The sequence below is a fragment of the Typopeltis vanoorti genome, chromosome 3 (assembly GCF_054136105.1).
Source record: "Typopeltis vanoorti isolate ZY-2024b chromosome 3, IOZ_Tvanoo_1.0, whole genome shotgun sequence".
Classification (NCBI taxonomy): Eukaryota; Metazoa; Arthropoda; class Arachnida; order Uropygi; family Thelyphonidae; genus Typopeltis; species Typopeltis vanoorti.
Genome location: NC_143551.1, coordinates 147,976,937 through 147,998,715, shown reverse-complemented (window position 1 = coordinate 147,998,715; position 21,779 = coordinate 147,976,937). Strand labels below are relative to the sequence as shown.

The 21,779-nt window shown below is 36.2% G+C and overlaps 1 protein-coding gene across 1 annotated transcript in view; it reads left to right on the top strand.

The window, feature by feature from the left end:
• The window catches only part of LOC150108644 (uncharacterized), a 53,570-nt gene extending 32,064 nt beyond the window's left edge, over positions 1 to 21,506 (top strand). Inside the window, exons 3-4 of the mRNA XM_090416102.1 lie at positions 12,117 to 12,360; positions 20,278 to 21,506. Of these exons, the coding sequence (XP_090272228.1) occupies positions 12,117 to 12,360; positions 20,278 to 20,323 (290 nt within the window). The 3' untranslated portion in view covers positions 20,324 to 21,506. The remainder of the gene's footprint in view (positions 1 to 12,116; positions 12,361 to 20,277) is intronic.
• Positions 21,507 to 21,779: the final 273 nt, after the last annotated feature.

Genomic DNA, 21,779 nt, shown 5'->3' with positions numbered 1-21,779 from the left:
TTCGGTTCTCTGTATTCCTTTAAAGGCTATGTGGAGGTCTCCTGTCAGTTATACAGCTTTGACCCTTAAGCACCCCTCAGATCCATAAGTTATAATTGGTATAAACATTGTCTGGATCAGCTACTTCAATATTTTGACCAATTGCTCTATTATTCCATATAAATTTATTCAGCTGATTCCCTTCTCTACCATCTTTGTTTATTCTATTTATTTTATTTAATTGCCATGTTCGCTGAAGAGTAAATTTCCTAAATGACTGAAATGTTTTATTTATTCTGTAGGCTCTCCCAAAATGTAGCTGATGGTTTCAGTGTTCCTGTATATTTTCATACTGAATTTGTTACACCAGTTATTCAGTTAGTTTAGTTAAGTAATCCTACTGACTTATACTCTAAGATTTATTTCAGAGTATAATATCATCTTCTGCAAAACATACAGAGCTGAGCTTACATCTCCAATTTTTATATTTTGCCTAATGCTATCCGCATTGATAATATGATCTGTGTAGATGAATAAGAGTGGAGATAGTGTGCACTGTTGTATTTCACTGACAAACCTTCTTCCCATAACTCCTTCATTTCTCACTGCTAACTTAAAAGTTACATTCAGACTGTATATATTGCTTGATGCAGTAATTACCCTAATCTCAACTGTGTGTCTTAAAGTGAAAATCTGATTCCGACAACCTCTATTTAGTCTGAACCCAGTTTGTTCTTCAAGTTTCCCATCTACAGTTTTTCTTAACCTTTTCTCTAGTATGCTTACATCAGTCTTATCTGGAAAACTCAGTAAGGAAATTCCTCTGTGATTGCTGAATTTAATTTTATTTCTCTTTTTATAAATGGGAGGTGCTTTTAGAGTTCTAATTATCCAAAAAACCTTATGACTAGGCCTTCTGAATTATTGTATAACCATTCATTGGACATCCACAGATGCCATATGGTCACTCCGATTCTCAGTGATGTGCCACACCAGGCTTCGCCATGTAGTCCTGTGAACATATGAGCCTATTTCTGATCATTTTTTTCCTTCTGATATTGTAACTGACTTACCTTGTTATTATTATCCACTGATAATATATGAATTTACCCACTTCCCTTTTTCTGCTTTCTCTAACTCTGATCAGTTTTTGAATAATTCCTTTAAATCTGGATATTTCAAATGTTAATATTTCTTCATTTATGTCATCAATATAAAGGTTCTTGTTTCTGCATTACATGTTATCATCATCCCTAGATCAGTGCTGTTGTGCTATGTTTTGACTGCATTTTAAAAACTATCTTAATTTAACTATGTCTTAAAATATATTAGCAAATGTACTAAATATAATAAAATCAGTAAAAACAACAATACTATAGTAAAAATAACTAATTGAACAAAAAAAATGCAATAAATAAAAAATTGCATATCTTACAGAGGCTTCAAATTACACTTCAACTCAAAATAATGTGGTGTGATGATTTTATAATTAATATAATAGGGATAATGATTGCCATAGAGACACAGGAGAGAGATTTCTAGTGTTTGTTGGAACTAATAATGCAATTAGTGCATTATTAGTTCCAAATATAGCGCAAATAGTGCAAATATAGCATGAGAGAGGATATGAAAAGACTACTGAAAGAATGAAAAGTGAGAAAATGAAAATTATTAATTTATTATCGAGATACAATAGTATTGTGTTCATAAAGAGGGTTATGATTGCAAATGTTTCGATAATATAAGAGATGTATGGTTGGGTGTGAGTTTGATAGTAGAAAATACTTGTATTAAAGTGATAGCCTGCACTTGAATGGATTTGGCATCACATTCCTAGGGAAATTGTTCATTGGAGTGAGACTTAATGCAGCTAGTCAGGAAATCTGTATAATCTCTGTAGGAATGCTGAAAATGTCTGTAAGAGATATCAGGATATCTCTTACAAATCTCTTTCCCTGGCAAATAACTCCAACAGCAACAAACAAGTGAGCCAATGAGTGACCAACCACATGCAAGCAATGTTCATATGATCAACCTATCTAGCCATACCTAAATAATAGTGAATTTGCATTACTTTTAAAGGCTTAAACTTCGTAGTTACACCTAGAACTGTTAATAAACTGGATGTTATATACTACATAAAAAGAAGCATTAAGTGTCTCTTCCAAATAATATGGCTGATAAAATTTCTTTAGAAACCAGCCAAGATCTAGGTGTCACACCTGGATCTTGACTGGTTTTGAATAAAAAGTATACCATATGTAGCAATCTTACAAAAACAGAATTAGCAGCATGTTGGAGGTTGATTGGAATATATACAGCACTCGGAAAGGATTAAAACTAATTTCATCATCATCAGATTCCTGCCATATGATGAGCTCGACTTCAAGCAGCTATTGGCAGTCTTCAAGCATGTAGGAGGCCTACTGCAAAGGAAATGGCTGGGAAAGGCAGCAATCCACCAAATAGCAGAGGTTGAATCAGAGGACTACCAATCCCTTGACCCTCTTCCCAACACCTCACATGACACCAGCAGAGAAAATACCATAACAGCTGATATTCACACACTAGAGGACACTGACGACTATCAGGTAGTCAGTAGGAAGAAGCGCAGGAAGGTGGTTACAACAGTAGAGCCCCAAGCACTCACAGACAAAGTGGCTATCACTGCAGACCATGAAGCACCATTGGACACATCTGCACAGATTAAAGAACGAATACCACCCATGATTCTACATGCTAAGAAACAATGGTCAACAGTGATGGAAGTCATGAAAAACTCAGAAATTAATTTCACTACAGCTGAAAACTCAGATGAAGGAGTCCGAATACAGCCAAAAGGAGTATTGGACTGCTGCCGACTTACCAAACACATGGACGAGCTGGAAATCCTGTACCATACGTTTCAGCTGAAAAGTGAAAAAACTTAAAAGTGGTATTAAGAGGGCTCATAGAAACTGTGACAGCAGAAGAAATAGCCTGTGACCTAAAAACACAAGGCCTCGAACTGCTTAAGGTCTCTAGGATGTACAGGGTGGACAAGCGTCCCATGCCCCTGGTGCTAGTTGAAATAAGCAAGGACCAAAGAGAAATATATGATCTAAAGACTGTATGCAATCTAGTGATTAAAACGGAACTACTAATGCAGAAAGCAACTACAGGGCAATGTCATCGGTGCCAGAAATATGAACATTCACAAAAATTAGCGCCCTTCTCACACATACTCCAAACCACGCACTACTCCAGCCACATGTGCAAACTGTGGTGGACCACAGTCTGCACATGTGGCTGGCATGCACTCACCACCCAGATAACCTGGCAAAAAAAAAAACAGAAAAGCAAACACTCCACCATCTCAAAAACGTACAGTACTCTTAGAAGACACCAACAAACAACATCACACAGCTCATATGTGGCAGCAGTTTCCTCAAAGATCAAACCAACAGAATCTACTCCCAACAAACATAGCTCAGCTGTTATCCTAGGGGAGATGCTAACGACTTTCAGCAAGACCAACCCCAACCAAAGTGATACAAAGAAGTTCCTAAAAAACACTCAAGTAGTATTCTCAATGTTAAACAATGACTAATATGCCTATTTCGAATAATTTCATACAGATCGCATTCTGGAATGCTAATGGACTAAACAATCTCCTAGAATTGGAAGAATTTGCTGCGCGTTATAGAGTGGACATCCTTTTAATCAACGAGACTCACCTCCGACCATGTGACAACCCCAAACTAAGATGCTACACACTACTCAGGAATGATAGGCTCAATGCCAGAGGGGGGGCAGCACAGCTTTCTTCATTAAAAAAAAACCATGAGATACAATGAGATCAAGAAAACAACGACTACAAACCTGGAAGAAACTGGAATTGAGATACACACCAACAATACAGGTAGACTAAAACTATATTCTGTTTACAACCCTCCAAGCTAACCACTACTAGCTGCAGATCTCTTCCAGTTCCTCGACACAAATGAAACAACAATAATGGCAGGAGACCTAAACGCTAAACATCCAGCATGGAATAGTAGAAACTCCATCAACAATGGGAGGAGCCTACACAAGTTTGCTATGACAAGAAACATCACCATAGCAGATTCTGTCGAACCAACACACTACATCAAGTTTGACCACTGGGCAAATCTGATGTACTGGATATAGCCATCTTCAGGAACACCTTGTACCAATTCCAGTTACAGGTTGTTAATGATCTCAGCTCCAATCATAACCCAGTTCTGCTAAGCCTAGGTGGGGAAATAGAAATCATCCCCAACCAGTCCTGCACAAATTTTAAAAAGTTCAACGCAATTCTCTGCAACCTCACAGACCCTGTTCCAACCATCTCCTCACCCAAAGAAGTAGACACAGCGATCAATCAACTGGAAAGCACAATCCAAACTGGCCTTGCAACAGCCTCCACCGCTCTCCCGCTAACCTGCTCCCAGAAGAGATTCTAAAGCTTATCCGCAATAAAAACAGGATCAGACATTGCTACCATGCAACTCTATCACCCCAGGATAAACAAGAGCTAAACAGGGTTACAAACCTAGTCTGATATGTGATCAAAGACCATAAGAACCAGTTATGGAAGAGGAAACTAAGCTCCTTAAAAACCGAAGATAACTCATTATGGAAAATGACTAAAGCCCTTCACAGCGACCACCCCAACATATATCCAATCCATGGAGAAAGAGGCATAGTCTACCGAGACGATGAGAAAGCAGAAGCCTTTGCTGACACTCTGGAGCTGCAATTTCAACCAAACTACACTCATGCGGACTTGCGCTTCATCGAAAAAATCCACAGGCAAGTACGCTGTGCACTTCATCATTCCACCAGCCGAGACAACACAAGCTATACTGTGCCAAAAGAAATATACAAAATCATCAAGAACCTCAACAACAGAAAAGCACCAGGTCCTGATCAGATTTCAAACAAAATTATAAAAGCACTCCCTCACAAAACAATGATTCATCTAGTGGCTATCATCAACGCGATGCTAAGACTAAACTGCTTCCCCACTCGCTGGAAGCAGGCAGATATAATCTTCATCCACAAACCAGGGAAAGCATCTCAGTTCCCTCAGAATTGCAGACCTATCAGCCTCTTGTCAGGCCTGGGGAAAATCGCAAGTAATACTAAAACGCCTACAAAATGAAACAGACAATCTAGACTTAATCCGAAAAGAACAATTTGGTTTTCGCACAAGTCACTGCACAACTCAACAGGTTCACAGACTTATAGAATACATAACTACTGGATTCGATTGGGCAATCTTCCTGGATGTGGCAAAAGCCTTCGATAAAGTGTGGCTCAAAGGCTTCATCCACAAACTAATAACTGCAAAATACTCACTAAACCTCATCCAAATCATAGACTCTTATCTGAAAGACTGAAAATTTCACGTGAAACTGCGTGACCTCAGATCCTCTGCAAGAAGTATCACAGCGGGTGTCCTGCAAGGCTCCCTTCTATCGCCACTACTCTTCAATATTTACATCTCAGACATCCCAAACACTCCATCAACCATCATTGCTTTTTATGCAGATGACATGGCGATACTAGCCAGACCACACCTAGCCACACAATGACTACAAAATGCATCAACAAATTTTGAAAAATGGTTTTTCAAAAATGGAGAATAGATGTCAATGCAGATAAGAGCACGGCCATACTCTTTACAAGGAAGAAAGCAAACCACCACGGAGCAGTCACAATGTTTAATACTGATATCCCATGGCAAAAAGAAGTAAAATACCTGGGAATCAAACTAGATAACTGACTCAACTTCAACTCCCACATCTCTCATGCCAGCAACAAAGCTAACTCAGCAATAGCTCAACTCTACTCAACCAAAGAAGCAAAGTCAGTTCAGAAAACAAACTAAGAATATACAAAGCACTCGTCAGACCCACATTAACTTACGGATCACCAGCGTACAGCCACACCTCCCCCTAACAACATCAAAAGATTACAAGTAATCCAAAATAAATGCCTCCGAATGATCTTCGATGCCCCTTGGTTTGTAAGGAACACTCTCCTCCACCAAGACGGAAACCTGCCAGACATAACTACGTTTCTCTTCCAGATAACAGCGAAGTACTTCGCTCAGACATCACTCCATCCCAACCAACTCATTCGTGAATCATCAGATTACGATGAAAAAGACAGATGGAAACACAAACGCCCAAAGGCGGCTCTGATCACAGATTGAAATAATTCCACACAGCCCTAATTAGGGTGAGTCAGGTGCTCAAAAATTTCTTTCATTAAATAATTAAAGCATAATTAAAGGGATTGATGTCCATCTTGCCATAGAAGTCAACAGTCACCATTATCTGTAATCTATATGAACCACATTATTAATGAAAGTCATATTGAACTGATTAGCTTAATTCTTTATGCAACACGGAGATGATAATCTCCTTAAATAAATCTTTTGCAAAGTTTCAAGAATTTTTAATCAAATTAATGAATTGACATGACATATTTTCTGTGAAAATCAGCATTAAAAACATTAAACAGTGACAACACTGTGTAAAACTAGCTAAACAAAAGTCATGGGAGGACTTTGGCAAGAACATAGAAAATAAATATCAAGAAGTGGTAAGATATTCTGGAGGTTGTTGAAGAAGCTTAGAAATGAAGGAAAGAGTTCTGTAAAAGGAGTTAGAGATGATAAAGGTGACATGAAAATGGGAGAAAAAGATATCATTAAAGTGTGGAGTAATTACTTTGAAAAATTGCTACATAAAACAAGCAGTGGTAGCACAGTGGTAAAAAACACTCAACAAGCATACAGTCAGGAATACATATCCATACTTGAAGTAGAAAAAGCCATCAAAAGCTTGAAATGTGGAAAGGCAGCAGGAGTAGATGATATTTGATCAGAAATGCTGAAGTATGGTAGTATAAAAGTCTTACAGTGACTGCACTGCATAGTTCAGAAAGCCTGGACAGAGGGACGAATTTCCGATGATTGGAGTAAAGCTCTAATAGTATCCATATATAAAAAGGGAAATAAAACTGAATGTGAGAATTACAGAGGTATTTCCCTACCGAGAGTTCCTGGCAAGATCTATGCAAGTATACTTGAGAAACGGTTGAGAAGAATTGTGGAAGAAAAGCTTGAAGCAGGATTCAGGCCAAATAGAGGCTGTCAGGATCAGATCTTCACTTTACCACAAATAGTTGAGAAAGCATGGGAATATAACAAAGATCTGTATTTAAGTTTTGTTGATCTGGAAAAGGCATATGACAAGGTGCCAAGAAAGAAGCTATTCAATACGCTACAGTTATATGGTGTCAGTGGGGCATTATATCAAGTAATACTTAGTCTTTATTTGAGTTGTAAGTCAGCAGTTAGAACTGAAGGAAGTACAGGAAGGTGGTTTAATGTTAAATCTGGTGTGAGACAAGGATGTACATTATCTCCTTTGTTATTCATTATCTATGTGGATCACATTATGAAGGAAAGTGGTATTAAACATGATATTAGAATTGGAGATGTTAATGTCAGCTCTTTGCTTTATGCGGACGATGTTGTACTTCTAAATAAATCCGCTACAAGTCTGCAAAATTCCCTGACTAAATTGAATAACTGTTGTAATAGATATGGTATGAAGGTAAGCATTAAATAGACAATGAAAATAGGTAGAATTGTTGAAAATGTCAACACAGTTGACATTTTCAGTGCGGGAACCTGTGGAACAAGTAAAACATTTCAATTACTTAGGCACGATTTTTAGTGAAGATGGTAAATTAAATATGGAAATAGACAACAGAATCAACAAAACTGGTACAGTAGGAAGTCAATTGAATAAATTCATATGGAATAAGAGAGAAATTAGTCGGACCACTATATTAGCTGTGTTCAAGACAGTGTTCAAAACCAGTTTTAACTTATGGATCTGATAGCTGGGTCAGAAGTAAAACACATGACCATAGACTAGATATTGCAGATATGAGAGTCCTGAGAATGATTAGAGGCATGAGCGGATGGCATTAATGGCAGTATCATATTAAAAACCAGGATATTAGTAAAGAACTTGACATTGTCAGCATCCAGGAATGTGTTAGCAGTGCTAATCTCAGGTCACTTAAACAGAATGGGCGAGGAAAGATTAGCAAAACAAGTGTTCTTTGCAGGTTGGCAGGAAAACGACCCAGAGGAAGACCAAGATATAGGTGGATTGATACGGTACAAAGTGCCTTAGCCGATAGACATATAAGATCTGATAATGTTGGAGTCTTGACAAGTAACAGACTGATTTGGAGGAAAATTGTAATTAGGGAGTTAGTAATGATGTAAATTTTTCATGTAATACTATCATATCCTGTACACCTCTTGAGGGTACATGTGAGGAATTTGATGATGGTGGATAATGACTACTGATATGAACTGTATTTTCAATGTTGAACTTGTAGAGCAGTTAGTAACACATTTCAACTGTTTAGAAAGTTTTGCATGAAGAGGACAAATTAAATATTGAAAAAAATAGAGTAAGTACTGCTGGCGGTGTTGGGAAGCTAGCTGAATAGATATATATAGAATAAGAGAAAGAATAATAGCTGAAACATCAAACCTAACAGTATACTCGATGCTGTTCAGACCAGTTTTGATATATAGATATGATGGGCTTGAAATAAAACACTTACTAAAGATTGGGGGGGGTTAAAAGTATTAGAATTTTTAAGACATTTAGGAGAGTGTACAGATATGGTAGCAACAGAATCATGTTAAATCAGAGGTAATATGTGTTTTTTTTTTTGACAATGATTCCACAATTAAAAAGGTCACAGTACCTATAACACAACAGCGGCATGTGTGGGTAAATGTTTATGGAGAAAGAAGTAATCTATTGATATATTTCTTAAAGAGTTGGAGATTGTATTCTCTGGGAATGCAATCTCCAACTTTCTTCTGGCTTGATCTCTATTTGCCTTTTGACACAGTGCAGAAACACAGCACCTATGGGAAAGTGACTGAAGGGAGTCTGTGAGGGAAGGATTGCCTGTTAAGTGGATTACCATCTGCAGGATATCGTCAAAAATTCTTAGAGAGGTTTTCGGTGCACAACTCCAAATGTGGAAACAATATTCCAATGTTAGTTGAATCTGAGACTTATAAAGTGTTAGGAGTCAAGAGGAAGAGAGATAATGTTTTGAACAAAAAAGAACAAGCATTTTAGAGGCTTTGTAATATGTTTGTGCCAGGATAAACATGGTTGTGACACTTAACCTAAGAAGAAAAAAAGATAAAGAAAATGGAACATTATCAAAAGTAAGTGGGACTGAAGTAGGATTTTTCTTGCAGGTAATAAGGCAGACCTGAGTTTTTATGGCATTGAACATTTACTAAGTTTTCTTCACTGCATTTGAGGATGTTGAGATAAGTGTTTAAGTCATTGGTTATGGAAGATCTCGAGGCTTCTATCATTTGAATACTACAGGGTTTCTCAAATGAGGAAGAGGAATGAAGAGTACTGTCATCAGCAAAACTGTGATTAGGATTTGAAGTCAAAGAGGAGGGAAGGTCTATGTAAAGGGGGAAGAGCATAGCTGAGAATATACAGAACGCTGGGATATTCCAGCATGAGTAGAGAAATCTAATGAGAGGAAACCGTCCACCATGATATGCAATGAATGACCATTGAGGAAGCTGACAATCCAATCACAGGAGGGAGGCCACAAGATTGGTAGCTTGTTCAGGAGGCCTCAATGCTAGACACAGTCAAATGCCTTGAAATATTGAGAGTAACAACATGGGTTTCTCCAAATCATTCCATGGCCTGTGTCTAAAGGTGGGTGAGATTAGGAGGTCAGCTGTAGAACAAAAATGGTGAAATCAAAATTGGTGTTTGCTGATTAATTGATGAGTCTCCAGCTAGTGAAGAAGCTGGTTGTTGATAACTTTCTCCATCAGTTTTGATAGTATTGAGTTGATAGATTGCTGACTTTTGCTTCCCTTTTTGGGGTACATATCACTGGTTTTTATATTTTTCTGATGTTTGTGTCTTGAATGTTGGTGAAATGGATGTGGAAGTGTATTTTTTTGGAAGAAATTTTGGGAGAGGGTTTAGTATGTTTCATTATTTTTTGTATTTTTTATAGGAGATTTTTTATATCTACAGTAAAAAACTAGTATTTGTATATGTGTTTCATGTTAGAGTTGTTGATTCAGGAAACATAAAGAGCAGGGGCACGTGACTAGGGTGAGGGACTTGTGTACACAACTCGCACACAGGGAATGCCTAGTCTCCAGTTGGACAGTGTCCCCTACAACTACCAACTGGGTCTCCCTCCAAGCATGATCTGGTGGAGTCAGCAGCAGCAGGATTATTCACCAGCTGATTGAGATGCCTCCAACAGCCTCATTAACATCTGGTTTAGTCCCATGCAGTTGGCAGCTAAACTGCAGAAAGCTGTTTTACTGCTGATCCCTCAAATGGGGCAGAAACTGGCTTCCTAGTTGAATAATAGTAATAGAGTGTGTGTTAAGCATGCTCAGCAAGGCCATCACCCATGCTACATATGGGAAGAAAGGAGGAATAGAAGCCAGTGACCCTACTCTGAGAATGGCAGTAACTACTTCTCATCTCCAAAAAAGCAGTGCTAGATGCACAATGAAAGACATCTACCACCAAGAGGAAATGCCAACTAAGTTGGCATTTCCTCTTGTCTTGCTGAGCTCCATTTGTGGAACAGATCGTATCACAGGAAGGTTGGGGGGGGGGGGTGACTTGGCTGGAAGAGGCTTTATATTGCATGATCACTAGCCCATAATGGTCCAAATGCAATGATATGATACCTAGTTGATAGATGAAATGTCAAGGAAAGAAAGAGAAGGCAAGGTATAGATGAGTTAATGCCATTGGGATTATTTTAGAAAATAGAAAAATAAGAAATAAATTCAAATAATCAGAGACTACATACAGATTGAATATAATGAAAAAGCTTCATCTAATATTGTCCCAAAGAGATTTAAAAAAAAAAAAAAATGTACTCACCATTTGTACTGTGGAATCAAAACATTCCTCATTTAAGCGCACCACATGCTACTCTCAATATCTTGAGTAGCATGACATTTGCCCTTCACTTAGAAAGACTTGAATTTGAAATCCCCTTGATAATGTGAGGGATCTTTATAAGGACTTTGCAACTGAAGATGAGTTAGCCAGTCTCATATGGAGGGGACTAGCTTTCCCCTCTAGACAACGTTGATTTTTCATTTTTCATCTTCCTTCATCTTATTGCATTGGATCATGATTCCAAATAATCCTATTGAAGAGTCTATGATTATTAATAGATTAATCTGTAATGCATATTCATGACCATGTCGCTTGCACTTAGAAGGGAGTAGCATGACATTTGCCCTTCACTTAGAAAGACTTGAATTTGAAATCCCCTTGATAATGTGAGGGATCTTTATAAGGACTTTGCAACTGAAGATGAGTTAGCCAGTCTCATATGGAGGGGACTAGCTTTCCCCTCTAGACAACTTTGATTTTTCATTTTTCATCTTCCTTCATCTTATTGCATTGGATCATGATTCCAAATAATCCTATTGAAGAGTCTATGATTATTAATAAATTAATCTGTAATGCATATTCATGACCATGTCGCTTGCACTTAGAAGGGAGTACCACTCTGAATTCCTGACAACAACATACTATTCCCAATATGGAGAATTAAAAATAAATTATAAATCAGTTTTTAAATTTTCATATCCATCACCCATTTCTGGGTTTCTTCCTTCATCTTATTGCATTGGATCATGATTCCAAATAATCCTATTGAAGAATCTATGATTATACCTATAATAATCCGTAATGCATATTCATGACAATGTCACTTGCACTTAGAAGGGAGTACCACTCTGAATTCCTGACAACAACACATTGTGCATATATTATCCATCACACATTTCTGGGTTTCTTCCACATTGTATATATTTGTTTATTCATATTTTCTTGTTATAGTTGGCAGAAGATAGCTATAAAAAAAAGTGTTAATTGTCCTTGAAAAATAGCCCCACCCCATCCTATGTAAAATGTTTCCGTTGCATTAATGCTTTCAATATCAGCTCTTTTCTTCTACTTTTTTGATTGTGTTTGTGTTTTCTTTAGGATCAAAGGCATCATCCTTAAATTATGTTATGCCATCCAGAAGTTTTAAGAATAATCATGGTGCATCACGAGATAGTATCTATTCTCGAGATGAAGATTACATTCGTCCTGTACGATCCTCCAGTGTGATATTAGGAGCAGTATGTGGAATTGTAGGCTTTCTTATTATTAATGTAACCATTGTAATGGCAGTCAGAAAATATTCTCATCGTCAGATGAGGCGAAGAAGAATTTTGGAGATTGAGTAAGTAAAGCTGTTTGTATACTAATGTCGCATGTGGAAAATATAATTTCTTTATAATTTGTTAAGGATGTAGCCACTCAAATTTTAAAATTTCAATTGCAAATTTCATTTATATTTATGGTAGGTAATGACAATACTTCATCCCTTATAAATTAGTATCAGATTATATTACAAATAACTATATTAGCTTATATAGAATAACAAATAATTTAATAGAATAACTTGACTGATTCAAAATTTTGCCTATAATTTGCTGGATAGTGTATGTGTTTATTTATAGTTATTCTGATACAAATCATTAATGGATTGACAGTACATGAATAATATGAATAGAGTGGACAGCTAGAAAGAAAAAACTTTATTTATATTGGAAATTAATATTTAATTTATTTGATTCATATATTCAGTTTATTTAATTAATTTTTTAAAAACAAATATGGAGGAAATTTGTTTAGAAAAATAAAAGTAGAAAAGATGAAGAAAGCCCAGTTTAATGAGTTTGAAGTTGAACTAGGAATGGATGATGACACCTTTGTCTTATTGGTATGATCTCTTGTGTGTGGAGGTTATAAGAAAAAAGAACATATTTAATAGGTAAAAAATAAAATGAAATTTTATGTAATTATTATTTAATTATTTAATAGGTTTTGAATAAAATAGAATTATGATGTCAATTTGAGAATAAATGTAGGCTTACAAAAAGAATAATAAAAAAGGGATGAATCAGAAGGGAGAAAAAGAGAGAGAAATAATTAATGTACCCTTTTTTTTTCTTTTTTTTTTTTTTACGTGACTACTACCTGCAAAAGGTTGTGATGCTATAATACTTTGGGAGTTAATGTTCTTTTTTTATATCAATTTTATACCTTTTTCTTATTATTTTATTTTATTTTATTATTTTATTTTTTTATTTTTTTACTTAATCTGGAACTCCTGCTATAGAGACTGAACATGCAACTTTTTCAAGCTACTTAAGATAAGCAGTGTGATAGGCAATGAAATTCCATCTCCTACCTCGAGATAGTCACAAACAATCCATGATCGGAAACATCCTGTTAGGATGTTTCCGAAGGATGGTTAGCAAATATGCTAACCACATAACTAACTAAGCCAGCAGACTCTCTTTTGAACATAGTTTTTTTAGGACTCTGCTTAATGTAGAGATGGTATTCTATGATGGAAAGGATTTTCTACTGGGTTGGAAAGTATATTATACTCAACAGAAAATTAGTCTGTTTTCATTCATCATCATGAATAAGCTTATATAGAGAAGCAGTTAGCTTCACATCAAGTTGTCCTTTGTATCTCCTTCCAAGAACATTTATAACTGTGCATTATGGTGAGAGCAATTTCTATTGAAATTGTTCTCAGTTTCAATTATCAATGATATGATTATATCAAGAAAGGTTGTTCCAAGAATAGGAATGTGTGCTAAGTATCTATTACACTGTCCAACACAATTTTTGCTGACTTTTATATGAGACTTGTTTTTTACTAATTTGGGTGTGCTGATTTCGAATATCAAACCCATTTTTCTCTATCACATCAGGTTTTTCCTCTATGGCATTTTCTTTTTGCTAATTTTTTGTAAGTTTTTGATATTTTTAAGGAGGCAGTACTATTTAGAGGATCAAAAAAATTGATTTTTTAATATTATTTTCTGAAAGTATGTATTTTTAAAAATCTGTTCCTAACTTTTTATCAAGAAATTCAAAAAATTCCCGAAGATATAGCCTATTATTCAAAGTGGTGCACAGATCAGAATCGGAGCACTCACTGCTCTCGCTTGTTAGTAAACGAATAAATGCGTAAGAACCTGCAACGGCATGCACTGGCGCTTTGAATGCGAGAGAGGCCGATAATTAGATAAAATACATAACTACTTAACAATATTCATTAAAAATTACAAGAATATTTATAAAAAAATAACAGTTCAGGGAATAAATTTGTTTGTAGCAATTTCTGCTGTGTGTTCTGTTTTGGCAATCCCTTTGAATACTATAACAGTAGTCGACCATCATGTGAGAATCCCATCTTCCTTGGTACCGATCTTCCATAGTTTTTAAGTCTTGATAAAATCTTTCGCCTTGTTCATCGCTTACTGCACCTAAATTCTCGGGAAATTTATCAGGATGACTGTATAGGAAATGAAGCTTTATGCTCATGTTGCAACCTAGGTGCTGGAAATTTTCAAGCATTGTTTCCACTAGATCTTTGTAATTGCATGCTTTTTTGTTTCCAAGAAAATTATTCGCAACCATCGTAAATGAAGTCCAGGCCTCTTTCTCAATTTCGTTCATAGAGTTGATGAAATTTAGGTCTCTCATTAAAGTTCTGTCGGCCTCTCTCGCATTCAAAGCGCCATTACGTGCCGTTGCAGGTTCTTACGCATTTATTCGTTTACTAACAAGCGAGAGCGGTGAGCACTCTGATTCTGATCTGTGCACCGCTTTGAATAATAGGCTATATTTTCGGGAATTTTTCGAATTTCTTGATAAAAAGTTAGGAACAGATTTTTAAAAGTACATACTTTCAGAAAATAATATTAAAAAATCGATTTTTTTGATCCTCTAAATAGTACTGCCTCCTTAAAACTATCAAAAACTTACAAATTAGCAAAAAGAAAATGCCATAGAGGAAAAACCTGACGTGATAGAGAAAAATGGGTTTGATATTTGAAATCAGCACACCGAAATTAGTAAAAAACAAGTGTCAGATCATAATCAGCAGAAAAAAAAAATTTTTTTTGCTGGCCAGTGTTATTGTTAAATGATTTTTTTTGTTTGATTTGTTTTTGATTTTGTTTTATTTATTTATGTATTCAGCTGAAACAGTGGCCACTGTCAATTTAATTTTATTATCAAAATGCTATATGGAAATTAAATAATTATGAAGCTTATTTTCTGTCAAGCAAACTATGATGCATTTGCAGCTTGATCTTTCTCCCTTAGGGAGTGGCTAATGTCTCACAATGGTTGGTCACCTGGAAAGGATCTAGTGATGATTGACCAATGTGGTTGGTTTGTAGTATCTACAATGTTGACTGTGATGGCAGATTGAGGAAATGCAATTTGCTGAGTCTGGAGGTGGGGGGAGGGGGTATGATTGAGATATCAGTTGGTAAGAGGTTTTTCTTATATAGTGAAACCTGTGGAGTATTCATAACTAAAAAATCACACATATCCCATAGTAATAAACTTTTTTTTAATATGTAAATATTTTGTCTTAAGTATCATAAGACATCAGCAGTACAGTTATTAAACAACAGTAGGAATTACATTAAAAAAAATATTAGTGCACATGCTTACATAGGAATCCCTCTATGTATACAGTAGCATGTTTAAGGATTAAAAACTATTGGGCTGTAATTAAATTAAATTAAAATATAACATAAATTTATTTTATACAATTGAGGATAACCATTTCCCAGACTTTTGGAGGATATGACATCATCTAAATGAATTTAAAGAAAGGTATGATAAGTTATGTTTCCGAGTTGACTGGTACTTCTAGGTTAAGGTCTGTAGACTCTCTGGAGGTTTCATGTAACAATGATAATTGGTACTTATTATTATTACCATCCCAAGACCTCAATGGAGTCAAAGACTCATCTGGGAGGTCCTTTTATCACACACACACAGCTCATCATACCATATTTTAAACACATTCAAACACTTTGCAGACACCACATTCTCAGGCAAGGCATTCTAATCATTCACAACTCTGCACGAAAAAAACCTGCCTCTCACTCCCCTACTCACACCCTCTTTATACAGTTTCCGGGGATGACCTCTGGTTCTCCCACTATTCTCTGTAAAACTTCTCCAGCATTGATCCTATAACAACCCCTTACCAACTTGTCTCTATCATATCTCCCCTCTTCCTCCTGTCCACCAGACTGCAAATTACATCTTCTCAATCTTTCCTCATACTCGACATTCCAGAGGTCAGAAACTACCTTAGTCAGTCGCCTTTGGACCCTTTCCAACATCTCTTCATCCTTCTGAAAACCTGTTGACCAAATCTGGACACAAAAATCCATGTGTGGCCTAATCAAAGCCTTATACAACGGAACAAGAATCTCCCTACTTCTACACGTCAGTGTCCTCTGCATCATTCCCAGAAGCCTTTGTGTTGTCTTCACAATTTTGGCGATGTGTCCCCTAAATTTTAGTTCCTTATCCACTATCATCCCCAGATCTCTTATTTCCTCTACCTCCAACAATATATTCTCACCAAGCATAAATTCTGCATCCCATCTTTGTTTTCCAAATTTTAAAACCTTACATTTTGCAACATTGAACTCACATCCCCATTTCCGTGCCCAATCACTCAATCTATTCAAGTCTTCCTGTAAGGCCACAACATCTTCACTACACTTCATGGTTCATCCCAACTTTGCATCATCTACAAACAACTGAATATCCATCCAAATCTTCACTTATATCATTAATATACAAGTTAAACAGTAATGGACCTAAAACAGACCCCTGAGGCACTCCACTAGTGACTTTCCTTTTCCTGGACCCCATACACAACTTGTTGATATCTATCAGATAGCCAGTCTCCAATCCAGTGCACCAATCTAATATCCAAACCCATCTGCTCTAGTTTGACTGTCAACCTATCACGAGGTAGTCAATCAAAAGCCTTTGCAAAATCCAAGTATATTACTGTGTATCATTTTCCTCTGTCCAAGGAAGCAGTCACTTTATTGTAATAAGTAAGTAGATTACTAAAACATGACCTCTCTTTAGTAAATGCATGCTGTCCATCAAAGATAATACCATTGTTATCAACCCAACTCTAGATCCTAGTTCTCACAAGCTTCTCCAACAACTTAACCACAACACCTAACACACAGATAGGCCTGTAGTTTGATGCTTGAGTTCGATCACCTCCTTTATGAAGTGGCACAATCTTGCCCTCCTTTCACTCCTTAGGAACTTGACCGAGTGCAAGACTCAGATTAAAAAAAAATATGTCAAGGCAGGTGTCAACTCCCTGGCACATTCTTTCAGAATACATGGTGATATATTATCAAGTCCCACAGCCTTATTAACATCTAGTTTACTCAACTCCCCATACACCTCTTACTCACCTACAGGCAGTCTCTCCTCCCCATCATCAACTGCTCTCAATCCCTCCATGAAATCACATTCACAAAATTGAAAGATCTTTATGAATTGCTCATAAAGTATCACCACCACACATTCTGCATCAGCTGCCTTTATACCATTTTCTCCAATCAATGTCATCCTTCCATGATTATTCTTTCTTTTGCTGACTACATTTTGAAAGAACTCCTTAGGATTATTTTTGGCTTCATTAGCTAACTGCTGTTCATACCTCTCTTTAGCTACCCTCACCAACCAAGTCATCCGCCTTGCTTGGTCTTTGTATACCTCATGGAATTGGTTATTTCCACTTCTCTTATGCTGCCTCCACAATGCCCTTTTTCTCTGTATCACATGCTTAATCTCTTTATTCATCCATCTCACACCCATCTTATTTAACTTTCTCACCCTTGGAATACATTTAGACATTGCATCTACTAAACAGTTTTTGAAAATCCCCCAAGCTGCATTGATCTCTTTTCCAGCTAACTCCTCATTCCACGCCACACCTGCAAGCTGTCTCCTGAGCTCTTCATAATCACCCCCTTGTAGTTCCACATATACCCTTTTCTCACAGAGGTCCTCGCACTGCTGGCAACCACCCAGGTAATCACCGCATTGTCACTCTCACCAATTGGTGGATGATTTGACATCTCATTTATAATTACATCCTCTGATGAGATGACCAAATCCACGACCCTCAATCCTCGTGTGCCCTCTGTTACATACTGTCTGAGATAGTTATCCCTCGAAAACTCAAGAAACTCATTTTCTTTACTTCCAGTTGCTATCTCATCATTCCAGTCTATATTGCCATAATTAAAATCACCCATAATGCTCAGCCTTTTCTTATTTACTTGGCTAATTTGATTATACATTTCATTATCACCACCATCCACATTACCTGGTCTATAACAACATCCCACCAAGTATTTGATTCCATTCACCTCTATCTTACACCATACTGCTTCAAAACCACTATTTTCTTCTTGTATCTCTACTTTATATGGACATAACTCTTTCTCTATCATCAATAGCACTCCCCCTCCCTTTTTACCCCTTTTGTCCTCACGAAACACATCATACCTTTCCATCTCTATTCCTGTCAGGATGTCATCCTCATTTAACCATGTCTCACTTATTCCGACAATCTCTGGGTGCACAGACGCAATTAGTGCAACCATTTCATCCGCCTTGTTTCTTATACGTCTAGCATTGGTATACAAACACAACAACTCATTTCTGGATCTACAGCTAGTTCCACTGATACCACTCACTCGATGTGATCTCTCCATGCTGGACTGGGGCCATTTCCCTTTCTGCTTCTTCATTTTAGAACCCTTTGCAATTCCATCTGTTTCCTTTTGATCCCTGATCATCCCATTACTTTCCTGCCTACACATTCTCTCACCTCCTCTTGGAGCATCCACCTTTCTCACGCTGTGTATCCCTGTCCACCCTGAGCCTCCCCGTTTCCCTGCTCCTCTTGCACACCCATTCTCTCATTTTCTATACTCATACCACTCACTTCCCCATTCATAACCACCTCTTCAATCTCTCCTGTCTTACTCTTCTGCTCTTCCACATCACTTCCCACTCGATCTGATTCATTCTCTCTCTCTATTAACTTCTCTACCTTCCAGCAGCAGTCTCTCCAAGCGACTCACACCATAACCACTCAAATGCAGTCCATCGCTCCCATACAGCTTACTTCGTCCCTCAAACTCATTCCACACATTAAAAAACTGTACTCCCATCTCCTCACACATTTCAGCCAGCATATCATTCATAATCCTTGCTCTCCGCCTCATTTCACCACAGTCATACCTAGGCAACACACTAACTACCCTTCCTGTCACACTATTCTCTTTCATCCTTCTAAGCAGCCTCCTGATATCCATTCTGACACACTCTTTGTTCCTCTCTCAAATCATTTGTACCTATTAACTCTTTTGCTCACTCCTACCTCAATCACTCTACTCATTTTAGTGCCTGGAAAACATACCTTGTGCATTCTATCCTCCAGCACACCTTTAATAATGGAGTTGCCATACAACACCACTCGCTCATCTTTCGTTAACTCTTTCATGCCATCATTATTTATTTTAATAGTTTTTACCCAAATTTTCTTAATTTCATTCCGCATCCATTTCATTTCATTTCTTGCCTCATCCAATCAAATTCAACTTCTGAATCTCGCGACACATTCTCTCTGTCATTCAGTATTTCTAACTCTCGACCCCCCCCCCCCTCTTCTCACTTTCACTCTCATTCATCTTTCTTTGTTTCTGTACTTTCAGTCCATCATGCGTCGAACTTTCGCTATCATCCATTCTTTCGATTTTTTTCACTTTCGATTTCTGCGTCACACCATTTCTAGTTGTAAGCAAAGACTTTCCTATGGAATGATAAGATAGATTCATATAATGGGTTAGCATTTTTGAAATACTAAGTAACAGCTGTTATTATTTGTAGTTTTTAAATATTTTGTCTTGTTATAAGCTAGTCAAGGTCTTGTGTGGATAATATTTTTATAGATAATTAACGTATTGTTTAGTCAATGAAATGGCCTTGCCTACTCCTTTTGGGATATAAAAGGCATTAGCAGATTATTTATTATTATAATTATTACTTTAATTCTGGTATAACGTTTCAGCTATACTATGCTGATTATAAAATCAAGAGCTTTTAAAACATCTGAAACGCTTAGTTTATGTTAATCATATTGGCAAAAAAAAAAATGTAAACTTTTGATATGTTCATCTTGTTAATATTTTGTTTCTTTTTTTTTTTTTTATAGAGAAAGAGATTATGATGAGTTTCCCTATTTAAGAGGATATGAATAATAAAGACGGTAATCTTTTGACGTTTTATCAGAGGATGAGAAATAAAAGCAAAAAAAAAACCTATTCAGTGGTTCTAAAAGAACTACTTGTATGTACGGGTTGTTGACAATCCTGCCACTCGAATTCAAGGTGGTCCTTGTGTGGATAATATTTTTTATACTACATAATTAACTTATTGTTTGGTCGATAAAATGTGATGCTACTTTGTGAACTTTTCTGTAGCATATTTCCAGTTACAGTTATTTGCATGGGTCACATTATTTGTGACATTGTTTTAACATTGGTTTCTTAATAGAGACAATTTTGCAAAGAGATTTCTAAAGAAAGTTGTAAGTATTTTGATGTATTGTTAAATGAAAGTTAGTGAGTGAGAGAGAATGCATGTGTATTGATGAGAGCTGAACTAGGAGAGAAGAATTATGACTTGAAATGAAATTACATTTCAAAATACTTAATGTCATAGACCTCTTTAACATGTTTAAATAATTCAGATTATTTTGTCTTTGCCTTTGTTAATCATCGTGATGGCAACAAGTTATAGTCAATTAAATAGTTGTACATTTTACAGTATTCCTTTCCAGAGCATTCTTCAAGACAGCTCAATTCATTATATTCTAAATCATAAATAAATGATTTAGAATCTAAGTAGGTAATCACTTATTATAAAAGTATTATAGTTAATGACATTCAACTTTCTAGTTATCTGACCTTTTCAAACTGTGACATATGAAAATCAGTTGCTCAAGTTTTTTTTAATTGCAGTTTTATGTTATTTGAACATTGATTATTCCAACCATCCAATTCTTCCCCTCTCAGAACTGAGGGAATCAGATATCATGTAACTCACTGTATTTTCACACACATAATTTCATTTGTAAGGTTTAATGCCAAAGATAACAAATTTTTATTTCATTTAAAGGATCCAAACAGTAAGTGAACATACATTTTTGTAGCTTTATATATTTTTAGCATATTATTCAATGAAAATACTTACTGTGAAGATTATTGCCCTGATTAATCATTTTTGTTGTCTTGGATATGAAGAATGCAAGGTTCTGGTTTTTTTTTTTTTTTTCCTGTATAATGTCATTCAGATAAATTATCATTTTTTAGTAATGTGTTTTTTTATTGTAATCTCCAAAATTTTATATTATGAATATATTTACCTAATCCAGCACAAGTGAAATGTCTGAAAATATACAAACTGTTATTGATTACTTTCTATTCCAAAAAGAAAGGATTCAAAATATATTGTTTGGTATTTTATGAATTGTAAGATTTTTAAAATAGATAAAATTATTCATTGGAATATTATGTTTGATATGTTTTATATATGCTGAAATTGTTATACATTATTTTGTCATATACGAGATGTTAAATTAACTCTTGGCTACTTGCATGGGTGTATCGTGACTCAGTTAATTTTTATAAGCATTCAAAGTAAATGGAAGCAATT